Here is a 13,899-nt window from a genome sequence, read left to right on the forward strand (position 1 = left end):
ATTCATAAATTATAGAAAATATAATTTTAGTTTACTCCAATTAATTTAATAAGCAGCACTATGGACTTGTACTATGGACGACATGGTCGGCAATCAAAGTAGAATGTGAATGTTAATCGAATCAGTATTCAGACATAATTTGAATTTCAATAATATTTGTAAAACTCAAAGACACATTTCACACAATTGTAAAAGCTTAATACATAACATATGAAATGAAATATACAACAAATAATGTCACGAACAGAAAAAAAATAAAATTAAAATATATTTAGACCATTTATAAGTCTCTTGAGATGTAACTGTATTTAAACAGGAGCAAAATTTAATTTTTGAAAAATATATATATATGTATAGTCACACAATTTGCACTGTTTTTATATCATTTTTTATATACTTAATGCACAAAAGTGATATAGACAAAGGTTTAACGATACCTTTCTATAGCATAACTTTTTTCATATATTCACTGTGTATTTCTTATATTTATAACGAATATTTTATCTTACGCGTTTCAAGGATACAATGATAAGATAACGTATTGCGCACATACCTGCAACAATTATTATTATCATCACTAATAACTTTAAATGGCGTCATAGTTCTTGACTAATAATGCCATATAATAAGAGTCATTCTGAAAATTGTTTCTACAAATAACTACAGAAACTCCTACAATGAATATTGCTTAACCTTGCGTAAGCCGCATTTATTCTTGCGAAACATATCTATACATATTGCTGAAACTCATTGTCAGTCATTTTATTGTGTGTACCAATAATTATCTCAACCAAAAGTGTGAATCAATAATTCATTGCATTGAAAATGACGTATTTACTGACACTATTTATTGTATTAATTCTGATGATAGCATAAACTTTGATGTTAAACTGGAAGAGCTGAAGCACTGAAAATATGTTGATTATAAAAATGTCGAACGGAAGCGCCTAATAAAAAAATGGCAAATATAATGTTAGCGTTATATTTGCCATTTTTTTATTAGACGTAGTTATATAATGAAACAATCATTATATACGATACGAATAAGGCGCCAGGGGTAGACTGAGAAAATCATTAATTTTATACCAAATATAATATCGTTGTATTAACAAAAACTTATTAACCCGTAAAGGGCACCTGGATGCGAATTCGCACCAAGCGAATTTTTTTAAAGTTTTATATCTTTTGAAAATAAAAAGCAAAATTAAAGCAAAATGTGTTTCTCAATGTAAAATTGTTTGATCAATCAATTGGTAATATTAAATTTTCCGAAAAATTATAAAAAAACGTAATTGTTTTCAAATTTTGTGTTAAACAAAATCATTCAAAAGAGAGGTGTCCTTTATGGGTTAATGTATAAGAATTTAACACCATTACAATCTATATTTAATTACGTTGTTTATACATTCAATGCAATAGATAAATAATATTGCTGCAACGTAATTATGATATATTTGCTATAAATATATATTCTAAATACGCACAAAATTATGTAAAAAAATTCATTGTTATGTATTATATAAGCGTATTCCATCGTAAAGTTACAGAAGTAAAAGCTACAGAATTAAGTCCCGCTCGAGGTCCCGCTTTAATTTAACACCTGCATCATATAATATTATAACATCTGTTTCTTTACTTTTCAATATTAATAGTTATACATGTTTATGTTTTATGATTAACAAAAACATGTAAGCGTAGAATTTTTCTGTAAATAATGGCATTAGATAATCTATGCGATTGTTGGTATTTGTGTTACAAATGTTTCTTCTCTGTTGCTTTAACGGAGTAAAATATTCACAATGGATATATATATATATATATATATATATATATATATATACACGATGGATATATATATAAAATATTCACGATGGATATATATATATATATACATATATTGATAACGGTTTATATTGACACGACTTTAATTTTTGTAAAGTAAAATATATATTTAGAATATTTTTGCGCAAAATTCAGAAAGATTGTAATATGTAAGTGGAATAAAAATTAAAAATAGTGAAGGAAAAGTCCTTATCAACAAACAGACGTCAAGTTTTTTCTATAATATATTAAATCTAAACGATATATTTCCGCATTCTCCAGATGAATATAGCGCAAATGCGAAAAGAAAGAAATTATTTTGCTTCTTAAAATCACTTATCATAAACCTGTGCACCTTGCACCATGATATTTTATAATTTGACCTTTATTTTTACAAGAAAATAGAATAACTGTTTAAAAAAAAGTTTTATCTAAAAAACATACATATGTGATGAAATATAAAAAGCATAATGTACAATTGCGCAACTTTAAAATTAATACGTAAATAATTAAATATTTATGTAAATTCTTGTATAAAGCAACTTGTTCACTGTCTTCCAGTATTTCCTATATAACAAATGCATTATCTTGCGGTTGCTCAAGGACTTATTGATAAGATAACTAAAAACATATTGCGCATATACTCCTATAACAATTATTGTTATCAATAATACTAGAACGCACAACTTTTAAATGTTACAATTTCGCGTTCGGTTGTGAGGGTTTCAAATTAAGTTGCTTTTTAACTAAGGTTAATATCTTCTAAAAGTTGCTATATAAACTAAGTTCTGCATAAACTTCTGTACAGTTTCAATATAAACCTGCAGTGAATATTGTCTAACATTGTATTATTTGTTATTACCGCGTTCCCTGTTGCAAGATACGCATCTGTCAGTGAAACTCAGTCATTTTATGTCTATCGGTGACCATTCGTTACAGTGAAAATGACAAATCTATTATTTATTGTATTAATTTTAACATTTGCCAATATGAGCTTCAGCTCATCTGTTAAACTGCAAACAATAACCGAATTTAAATATATTGATTATTTGTGGTCAAATGAAATGCAGAGGCAAAAAGCGATAGAATCTGGCAATTATAACGCTAGCTCGTGCGTTATATACGATGTAGACCAATCGCAAGGTAGGTTGATATTATTCAAAGAAATGGCAGTAATTTTATATAAAATATAAATATCTTTATATTTAAAAACTTATTAGTATAGGATTTAAGATGTCATTACAATCCATACTCAATTATATTTGTACGTTGTTAATGCAACAAATGTTATTTCTACAGTACAGTTATAACATTTTTGCGATAAATACAACATATTATAAGCACACAAAATCTTTACACTCACACTTCTTATAGATGGTAGAATATTCGTTACTGTGGTAACAGAGAAGGGAGTACCAGCTAGTCTGGCGACAATTAGTGACAAAGAAGGAAAGGGAGGACGACTTTTAAGACCGTATCCAGATTGGTCATGGTATAATAATGGTAACGAGACTAATTGTAAAAAAATTATAAGTGTATACCGGGTATCAGTGAGTATCAGTATTTCTCAAGCCATATATAGCTATTGCAAAATACTTATTATTTTGTAATATGTATCTATTTTTTTCTGCATTAGATTAAATGCAACCACATGTTCGTTTTGGATTGTGGCCAAATCGGAGACGATAAAGTTTGTCCTCCGAAACTATTAGTCTTCGATTTAGGCAGAAATAAACTTGTTCATAAAAGAATTATCCCACCACATATCGCTACTAACAAAAATGGCACTGGATTGTTCGTAACACCACTCGCTTATGTTAAAGATTGCCACCGCATACATGATGCGACCGTTAGTATTCGCATGTTTTTAGTCACATAGTACATGATCTTTGTTTCGTACTTGTGCAAATATACATCTTGTGACTTCATTCGGAATACAACTGTTCTTAAGTAATAATAGATTAACACAAAATAAATGTGTACATACAGGTATATATGTCTGACATTAAGGGTAACGGTTTGGTGACATACAACAGACGTTCAGGCTTCTACAGAATTGAATCTGATTTCATGAAACCAACTCATCCTAATTTTACCATACAAAACATTAGTTTTTATTTAGAAGACGGTACTCTCGGATTAGCACGTATTCGTCAAAGCAAGTATTCAGTTCTTAACACCAAAATTATTTAAAGTGTTATGTAAGCTTATTACGCCACGTAAGTGCTAAAGAATTTAAGTCTTACTTCAACTTGATACTTGCGTCATTATTTCCATCTATTTATTTTTTAATATCAACAGTTATGCATACTTACGCTTTATGACTAATAAAAATATGAAACGCGGAAAGCTTTTCTGTAAATAATCAATGGCATTCGTTAATTTTTCCAATTGTTAACATCTGCGTTGCAAATGTTTTAGGTTTGTTATATGCTCCTTTAGCGGGGCATAAAGTACATAAGATGAACATAAATGATCTAAAACAAACTCTAAGCAATAGCCAAGCTAATAGATTAACTAAATTGGCGGGTACATTATCTGGCCAAACGGGACCGATAGCATCCAAGGGTAATGTATTATTTTTCAGCAACGTCCCGGAAATGTCCATTCTGTGCGCGGATGCTACCCGCAAATTCGATCCTAGCAACACTGTAAGATATTCGAATATAATTATTCTCTATACATTATTCAAAACAAATTCTTTTGAATATTTCTACTGCTATTCTATTAACATTATTACGTCTGTTAATAACGACTTGTTGATAATGATTTTAATTGTTGTAAAATAAAATATCCACTTTTAGGAGGTCATTGTGCAAGATTCCAAAATGCAATTTGTGAGTGGACTAAAAGCGAAGTGGAATAAAATACTAGTTGCAATAAACCGGATTCAACTTGTTTTGAATAATATATTAAACCTAAACGAGATAAACTTTCGTATTTTCCAAATGGATATGAGACAAATAACAGAGCAGACAAATTGTTTCAGTCATTGGTAGTGGTGGTGACCATAAACCTTGATGGTTGTAAGAAACAACATAAGATATACTTGATATCGTAGACCTTGGCAATTTTTATTTTCCCTAAAAGATAAAATAATTGTTTCAAAAAGATTTTTGAGAAGCATACATTAAAAAAATAAAAAGCATAATGTACGACTGGCTATAAACATTTTCAAAATTAATACATTATTAATAACTAAATAATTATTCAAAAACAACTTCTTTATTTAAAAACTGTTGCAGCCACTATGCTCTTATTTCACAATTGTAAAACAAAAAATAAAGAAAATAAAAGATAAATTACATAAGAAATACGGTTTTTTCCATTCCTGAAGGTCCCATTGACAAGCTAACATTCTATTTAACGTTTAATATGTTCTGTTGTATAATAGATTCAAGTGTTTTGTTGAAGAAAGATTAATAGCGCTTTTTTTTGTAACTATAATTTTAGTTAAGTTACAGTTCGAATAAATTGAGCGACAATAATATTGTTGCGCAGAACCAGATTTTATTCTTTTATATAAAACTTGTCATGACAAAGAGAAAGGGAATGCGATGATGTCGCATTTAAGTTTTCATTAGACATACACGCTAGAAGCGTTTTTCTACTGTCATTCGATTAGACGAGAACAATCTCATCAGAGTTACTCGTCGGATTGAGCAGGGCTATTCCGAGTTCGATTCACGTGGCATTGCTCGCGGTGTTTCGGAGGACTGAACCGCTAAAATAAAAAGTAAATCCCGATAGCCGTGTATGCAAAATATCTACGAGGAAAAAGGATGAATCATTCCGACAGAGAAGATGCGAGAGAGACGAAAGTGACGAGGAGGAAGGGGAGAGGAGAGAGAGAGAGAGAGAGAGAGAAAGAGAGACGAGAAAACGTCAAAACTGAACGAGAGATGCATGTCGTGTGGTTCGTGAACGACCACACTCGCCAGGACGACAGCAAGGGTACAAATTGTTTTAACCAACCTGGAGTCGTTAAATATTGAGATACAATTAAAATTAGTGGAAAGAGTCATTTCGCTCTCGGCTCGTTCGTCAATCAATTTAATAAGATTTTTATATTGTAATTTTTCAAAGAATATTGCGCTTGATTTGCAAAGAATAGATTGGTTAACGATTTATTATAACAAAATAATACGCTATACGTAGAGCGATATGACGCGTTCAACTATTTTATTCAAAACAGATATTCGTTACGGAATCGCTTATATCTGTATTAATTAATGCTTCAAATGTTATGAGAGTCAAAAAATACGTGATTTATATTATTATTAACCGTCCGCAATGTTGTCTTGTCTTACAATATTTTCCTGAATTGTTCTTTTATCGTTTGGGTCTTCAGTTTTTTAAATTATTGTAGGCAATATCATAGATATGATCCGAGAGCAGAGTTCAGCAGAGGATTCAATGATTTTAGAGTGAGCTATAGTCCATCTTGATTCACTCTTAATGCCATTTTGCCGAGGAGTAAGAGGAAATCCAATTTCATCCTTAACCCCGTTAGTCCAAGGCAGCGTTTGCATCGGCCTGAGCACATAGAAGCGGGGGCTATCGCGAGCGCGGTTTGCATTGCGCCTTTCGCGACGGCACAGCTCGGGGATAAACCGAGCGTGAATGTAAACCTGGACTGGATTCGTTTGAAGTCCGCGAATACTGGCGTGGTGAATTAACGTTAACGTCCAATCCGCCGAAGAGAGAGAGAGAGAGAGAGACCCGCCGGCGTTTTCGCCGTCGCATTTACGGTCGCGTTCGCGTTCGCGACCGACTGACAAGAAACACTAGGAATGAAATGACGAGTAACGAGATTAAACTCTCTGTCGCAATGACGGTGGCGATAGCTTCGCGTTGTAAGGACAATGCGAGTGTACCAGCAGTAACGGAACGTAATAGACGTGTAAAATGGATAGTGCGCTTTTTCCGACGGCAACGTCTCGGAAACCTATCCTCCTCTGCATTTAACTCGTATAATTTTATCGTCACTTGGTTCATATAATACGCTGTAGTTGTTTCGCTAATGTTGTTCGGCGAGCGAACTACTTCTTTTTGTTATAATATAAAAATTATTTACTGTTACTCGAACCGGGGCTAAATTCAACACTTCGACTGCCAAACTGATTTTGGCATTGAACTTAATAAAAATCTAGTGAACTATTTTAATATTTTATTGTTTTTTTTATATATAATTTATATATTGTTTCTTTAACGTCTTAAAAATACTTAAAAACATTTTTAATCGGATAAATAAAATCGTCACCCACAAATGTGTGACAAGATTCTTGTGAATTTTATGCGTAACCTAGATATAAATGGCATAGATGTTAATTAATATGAATCTTAATTAAATTAATATTTAAAAATAATTTCATTATATTTGAATAATATTTATAAAAATGGAAGAGATGTATTTTACATAATTGTAAAATGCCTGATGCACAATTAAATATATGAAAGTAAACATATAACAATTTTTACCACAAATACAAAATGCAACTGAAATCTTACAAAATATACTCAACTTTTTTAAATAATTTGAGATAAAACATATTTAAATAAAGTTAAAATTTAATTAATAGAGAATATGTGTATATATATATATATATATATATATATATATATATATATATGAGTAAATTTGTATTATTTTTTACAATTATAAATAATAATAAGAGTAACAAACAAAGATTAAACGGTTTAATAGCTGAACTATCTATTTTTCTGACAATGTTCCTCTTGCCAGTATTTCTTATACAACAAATACATTATCTTTCATTCCTCAAGGCCTTAAGAATTTGATAAGATAACGTATTGCGCATTACATACTCTCACAATAATTATTATTATCGATAATGCTAGAATATATAACTTTTAAACACTAAATTTGAACTATTGCGATATTGCAGACATATATAATGAGGGTACTTTTAAAGACTGCATTTAAACTAATTGTGAGTTCTATCTTAATGGCGAAGTTCTGTAACGTCCTTAATATCTTCTAAAAATGACTATGTAAGCTAAGTCCTGTGTAAACGTCTGCATAGTTTCAACATAAGCCTGAAGTGAATATTGTCTAACATTATACAACCCGTTACTACCGCATTCACTCTTGCAAAATACGTATCTATCAATAAAATTCAGTCATTTTATGTTGACCATCCGTTATAACGAAAATGACGAATCCATTATTTATTGTATTAATTTTAACAATTGCCTGTATAAGCTTTAGTTTATCTGCTGATCTTCTCAAGCTGGAAGATGTAACCGAATGGAAATATTGTGAGTATCGGTGGAAAAAAGGACAGAAGGATAAATTGACAAAAAATGGTATTTATAACGCCAGCGCTTGCGTTATGTACGACGTAGACGCTGATAGTAAGTAAACTATTGTTATTCAAAGAAATAGCAATAATTTTATACGTAATATAAATATCTTTCTATATAAAAGCTATTATTAACGTCATTATAACGTCATTATGACCTATACTTATTTATATTTATATGTTACCAATGCAACAAATTATTGTAGTACAGTTATAACATTTTTACAATAAATACATATTCTAATCATGTAAAATCTTTACAATCACACTTCTTATAGATAGTAGAATATTCGTTACTATGGTAGGGAAGGGAGCTGCCGCTACTGTGGGGACAGTTTTAACCAAAAAAGTACCGGGAGGTAACGTTATAAAACCGTATCCAGATTGGACATGGTATAATGAGAATAATAAGACTAATTGCGACAAAATTATAAGAGTATATCGAGTACACGTGAGTATTAGTATTTTTTAAATATATTGCAAATCATTATTATTTTGTAATATGCACATTTATTTTTTTTACATTAGATCAAATGCAATCACATATTTATTTTGGATTCTGGCACAATCGAGGGCAACGCGGTTTGTGATCCGAAACTATTAATCTTCGAGTTAACAAACAATAAGCTCGTTAAGAAAATTATTATCCCACCACAATTCGCTAAAAACCAAAAAGGTAGTGGATTGCTCGTTACGCCATATGCTGATATTCACAATTGCAGTCACATAGATGATGCGACCGTTAGTAGTATTTCTTATACGTTTTTTAGTCACAACAATCATACATACTCTTTGTTCCGTACTCGTATAAATATACGGTACATTCTGTGACTTAATTGAGAATATAACTATTATATTAATTAAATAATAGATTAACACAAAAAATTGTATACAGATATATATGGCTGACACTACGGGTTTCGGTTTAGTGATATACAACAAACGTTCAGGCTTCTGCAGAATTGAATCTGATTTCATGAAACCAACTGATCCTGATTTCACCATAAAAAACGAGAGATTTCGTTTGGATGATGGAATTCTCGGATTAACACGTATTTGTCAAGGCAAGTACTCAGTTTTTAACACAAAAATTATATAAATTGTTATGTAAGCTTATTACGACACGTGAGTAAGTGCTAATAAATTAAAGTCCCACTTCAATTTGATTTTTGCATCATATTTATTCTGTTCATTTATTTTTCAATATTAATAGTTAGGCATATTTACGCTTCACGACTAAAATTGCTTTATGAACAAAAATGAAGCATAAAAAACGTTTCTATAATTAAATCGATGTTATTAATTTTCGTTCATTTATTCGTTAATCATTCCGATTGTTAATATCCGTGTTTAAAAAATGTTTTAGGTTTGTATTATTCTCCATTAGCGGGGCTTAAGGTATATAAGATGAACACCCTCGATCTACAACAATGTCAACATCTAAACAACAGCCAAGCTAATAGTTTAACTGAATTGGCGGGTGTATTATCTAACCAAACGGGACCGATAGCATCCATGGGTGGTGTATTATTTTTCAGCAACGTCCCGGAAATGTCCATTCTATGCGCGGATGCTACCCACAAATTCAATCCTAGTAACACTGTAAGATATTTGAATATAATTATTCTCTATACGTTATCATGATAACAAATTATTTTGAATATTTATTGCATCTGTTGATAATGATTTATTGATATACGATCATTTTCATTGCTGTAAAGTAAAATATATATAATGTTGCATGTATATCCCTTTTAGCATGTCATTGCGCAAGATTCCGAAAAACTGCCATATGTGAGTGGACTAAAAGTTATTCGTAAAACAGTTGGGGGGGTTAGACTGATGATTCTATCAAACAACCTTCAGCTTGTCGTTAACAACAAATTAGACATAACAAAGACGAACTTTCGCATAACCCAAATAAAAATGGAGTCTATACGAAAGCAGACAGAATGTTTCCATCGGAAGCCTAAACCTTGTGGGTGCAGTTGGTTATATAATTGGTTAAATAGCATATAGCATCATAAAGTGCACTATATACCTAGATATCCTAGATGTTAATATCTTGATATCTTTGGCTATTTTTATTTTTTCTAGAAGATAAAATGATTGTTTTAAAAAGATTTTGCTTTAAAAAACATACGTAAATAAAACGTATAATATGCAATTGATTATGCACAATTTCAGAATTAACACATTGTTAATAATTAAGTAATTATATAAAGCAATATCTTTATTTAAACACTGCTGTGCTCTTATTTCACAATTGTAAAACGCAAAGCAGAGAAATAAAAATATATTACATAACAAATAAAACGGCATTTTCCGTTCCTGAAAGTCCCATTGATAAGATAAAATTCTATATACTGCACCTGTAGCAAGTGTTATTATCAATAGCATGAATCGAATGACTTTAAACGAGGCCACAATTGTTTATCGCCAGTATAATAATAGTTTTCCTGAAAGGTATTTTCATATGCATAGAGTTAGAAACTTTCCGTAAATGTCAGCCAACATCGTGCAAGCTATCATTAATAGATTCGCACTTGCGAAATACGTGTCTATCGATAGAGCTTAGTTGCATTATTATTTTGTGATGTAATAACAATTTTTCGTTTCGCTGAAAATGAGGAATTCTTTGTTGGTCACATTAATTTTGACGGCCGTAACTATAAGTTTTAGTGTTGTACTAGAAGATGTGTACGATTGGAAATACGTCGATTTTCTCTGGGAAGATAAAAAGCATGAAGAGAACGCGATAAATTCTGGCATATATATTCGTAACGCATGCGTTTTATATGACGTGGACAAGACACAAGGTAGATCAATATTATTGAAAGTAAAATAATTAAATTTCTATGTAATTTTACATGAAAATGTAAATTACAATGTCATATTTATTTTTTGAAAACAATTAAATACTTTACCAAAATTTTCTTAAAATTTAAATACTAGTTTTATACCAGCAACTTATTAATATAATATGTCATTATGATCAATGTTCTATTAAATGTGTTGAAGGAAGAATAAATATAGCATTACCGTTGCAATAGTATTATAATATATTTTTGTGAAACATGTCTAAATAGCATGCAATTTTTTATAAATCAAATTTTTGTAGATGGTAGAATATTCGTCACTTCGGTAAGAGACAAAGGGGTACCAGCGAGTCTGATGACAGTTTCTAACGAAATAGGACCAGGGGGTCCACTTTTGGAACCGTATCCAAATTGGTCATGGTACAATGAGAATGATTGCAGCGGCATTATAAGTGTATATCGGGTGTCTGTGAGTATTTCTTTTTTTTAAGCAATATATAGAAATTGCAAATAATATATTTTTATTTTATATTGTGCAAATCAATTTCTTTTTTCATTAGATCAAATGCAATCACATGTTCGTTCTGGATTGTGGCAAAATCGGGGAAGAAGCAGTTTGTCCTCCGAAATTATTAGTCTTCGATTTAGAAAATGATATGCTCGTTAAACAAATTATTATCCCACCACATATCGCTAATAACAAAAATGGCACTGGATTGCTCGTAACGCCGCTTGCTTACGTACGAGATTGCAAACACATAAATAATGCGACCGTTAGTACTCCTCACGTTTTTAATCGCAATAATACAAGCTCTTTGTTCCGCTCTCATGCAAATATATGTCACATCTTGTGACTTAAGTTGAGGAACGTAATTATTCTGTCATTAATTAAGTAATAGACTAACATAGAAAGACGTATACATGCAGGTATTTATGGCTGACATAGAAGGTTTCGGTTTAGCGATATACAACGAAAATTCAGGCTTTTGCCGAATCGAATCTAATTACATGAAGACGACTAATCCCAATTTTACGATAGAAAACGAGAGTTTTTATTTGGAGGACGGTATTTTGGGTTTAACGCTCATTCAGAAAGGTAAATAAATTTTTTAATACAAAGAAAATTATTTCAATTATTATATAAACTCGTTGCATTGTACGTGACACGTATAAATTTAAAATCCATCTTCAACCTGATATTCAAGTCGTATCATTTCCATTTGTTTTTGTTTTCTTATCTATACTTATACATATTTACGCTTAGCTAACAGATAGAACAGTAAGAAGATAAAGACCTCGTCAGTAAGTAATGCCATACTGTTAGTCTTTGCGATTGTTAATATCTCCATTGCAAATGTTTTAGAATTGTTCTACGGCATCTTGGGGGGAAACGAAATGTATAAGATGGATATCTGTACTCAACAAGACTGTAAGGAACTAAACGAAAACGAGGTTGATAAACTAACCCAACTGGCGGGTACGTTGTCTGGTCAAACGGCAGCGATAGCATCCAAACAATGCGCAATATTTTTTAGCAATATTCCCGACACATCCATTTTGTGCCAAGATGCTAGTAAACAATTTACTTCCGACAATACGGTAAGATATTTAAAACGTAATTTTTCTTTATATATATTGTTCGATAATAAATTATTTCAAATATTCATACTCCAATATTGTTTCGTTTCTTAATAATGATTATCGGAATAATTTTAATTCATATAACATGAAAAGCAATTTTCAGGTGGTCATTGCGCAAGATCCCGAAAGGTTACAATTTGCAAGTGGGATGAAAGTTGTAAATCATGGAAAACAGTTGATGGTCATGACAAATAGTTTCCAACGTGTCATGACTGGTACATTAAATACAAACGAGACAAACTTTCGCATTCTCGCAATGGATATGGGGCAAATATGGGACGAGACAGATTGTTTTGCTTCTTGTAACGGGGATCATACTACCCCTAAACCTACCCCTAAACCTACGCCTAAACCTACCCCTAAACCTACCCATAGACCTGGTCCCGGTGGACATGGCCACGGTGGACATGGTCACGGTGGACCTGGCCCTGGTGGACCTTGGCACGGTGGACCTGGTCCCGGTGGACCTTGGCACGGTGGACCTGGTCCCGGTGGACCTTGGCACGGTGGACCTGGTCCCGGTGGACCTTGGCACGGTGGACCTGGTCCCGGTGGACCTTGGCACGGTGGACCTGGTCCCGGTGGACCTTGGCACGGTGGCCCTTGGTACGGTGGACCTTGGCGCGGTGGACCCTTGCATGGTAGGCCTTGGTATTTTGATAAGAATGATGAACCCAATAAATCCAATAAGCATGATAAATATAATAAATAATATAAAAAATATTTCTAAAAAAACTTTTCTTAAAAAAAAAATGAAACATATGCCAAGAACATATTCAAATTTGTATGCAATAAATAGGAATCTACAAAAATTTGTAAAAATATATATGTTTTAATGTGATTCGTACACATTAAAAACTTTCACAATTTACTTTGATTTTAAACTCGTTTTATGCAACTTAGCATCTGTAAAATAGTAAATTGTTTTCTAATATTATATGTAGATATTGTATATAAAATTATTCATATACATATATATTAAAAGAATCATTTAAGATTGCAAAAATCTCACGTCATTTTTAACAATTAATCTATTTTGCAATATTTTCTTTACCAAAAAAAATAATAGTGCTTAATAGACAATAATAAAAATATATTCATAGCTTTATAATAAATATACTTAAAAGACTACCGTGTCCCTTAATATGCAAAATATATATACAATTTTGTTCCTTTTATTTCCTTTATTTTTTATTCTTCTATATTCTGTAGTCTTTATCAATTTATCAATTTACTTTAATATATATTTTTGATATAACTTGTATGTTATAGTGTCTTAAATAAAAAAAAGT

The 13,899-nt window shown here is 31.3% G+C and overlaps 1 protein-coding gene across 1 annotated transcript; it reads left to right on the forward strand.

Moving 5' to 3' along the window:
• The first annotated feature begins 2,548 nt into the window (after nucleotides 1-2,548).
• LOC105453918 lies at nucleotides 2,549-13,678 on the forward strand. The gene is made up of 13 exons (XM_011696196.1): nucleotides 2,549-2,964; nucleotides 3,196-3,371; nucleotides 3,458-3,670; nucleotides 3,811-3,979; nucleotides 4,243-4,472; nucleotides 4,626-4,816; nucleotides 6,191-6,248; nucleotides 7,980-8,199; nucleotides 8,426-8,598; nucleotides 11,527-11,739; nucleotides 11,894-12,062; nucleotides 12,330-12,565; nucleotides 12,711-13,678. The coding sequence occupies exons 1-13, from the start codon at nucleotides 2,766-2,768 to the stop codon at nucleotides 13,317-13,319; spliced, it is 2,856 nt and encodes a 951-aa protein (XP_011694498.1). The 5' UTR covers nucleotides 2,549-2,765; the 3' UTR covers nucleotides 13,320-13,678.
• The last annotated feature ends 221 nt before the right edge of the window (nucleotides 13,679-13,899 follow it).

This window comes from Wasmannia auropunctata, unplaced genomic scaffold, assembly GCF_000956235.1.
Source record: "Wasmannia auropunctata unplaced genomic scaffold, wasmannia.A_1.0 LD335994.1, whole genome shotgun sequence".
NCBI lineage: Eukaryota > Metazoa > Arthropoda > Insecta > Hymenoptera > Formicidae > Wasmannia > Wasmannia auropunctata.

Bases quoted from the DNA above. Each gene is read 5' to 3' on its own strand.
- LOC105453918 (XM_011696196.1), top strand. From the start codon at position 2,766: ATGACAAATCTATTATTTATTGTATTAATTTTAACATTTGCCAATATG. The intron at 8,200-8,425 runs GTAAGTAAACTA...CACTTCTTATAG, and splicing joins GTACGACGTAGACGCTGATA to ATAGTAGAATATTCGTTACT. The intron at 12,566-12,710 runs GTAAGATATTTA...AGCAATTTTCAG, and splicing joins AATTTACTTCCGACAATACG to GTGGTCATTGCGCAAGATCC.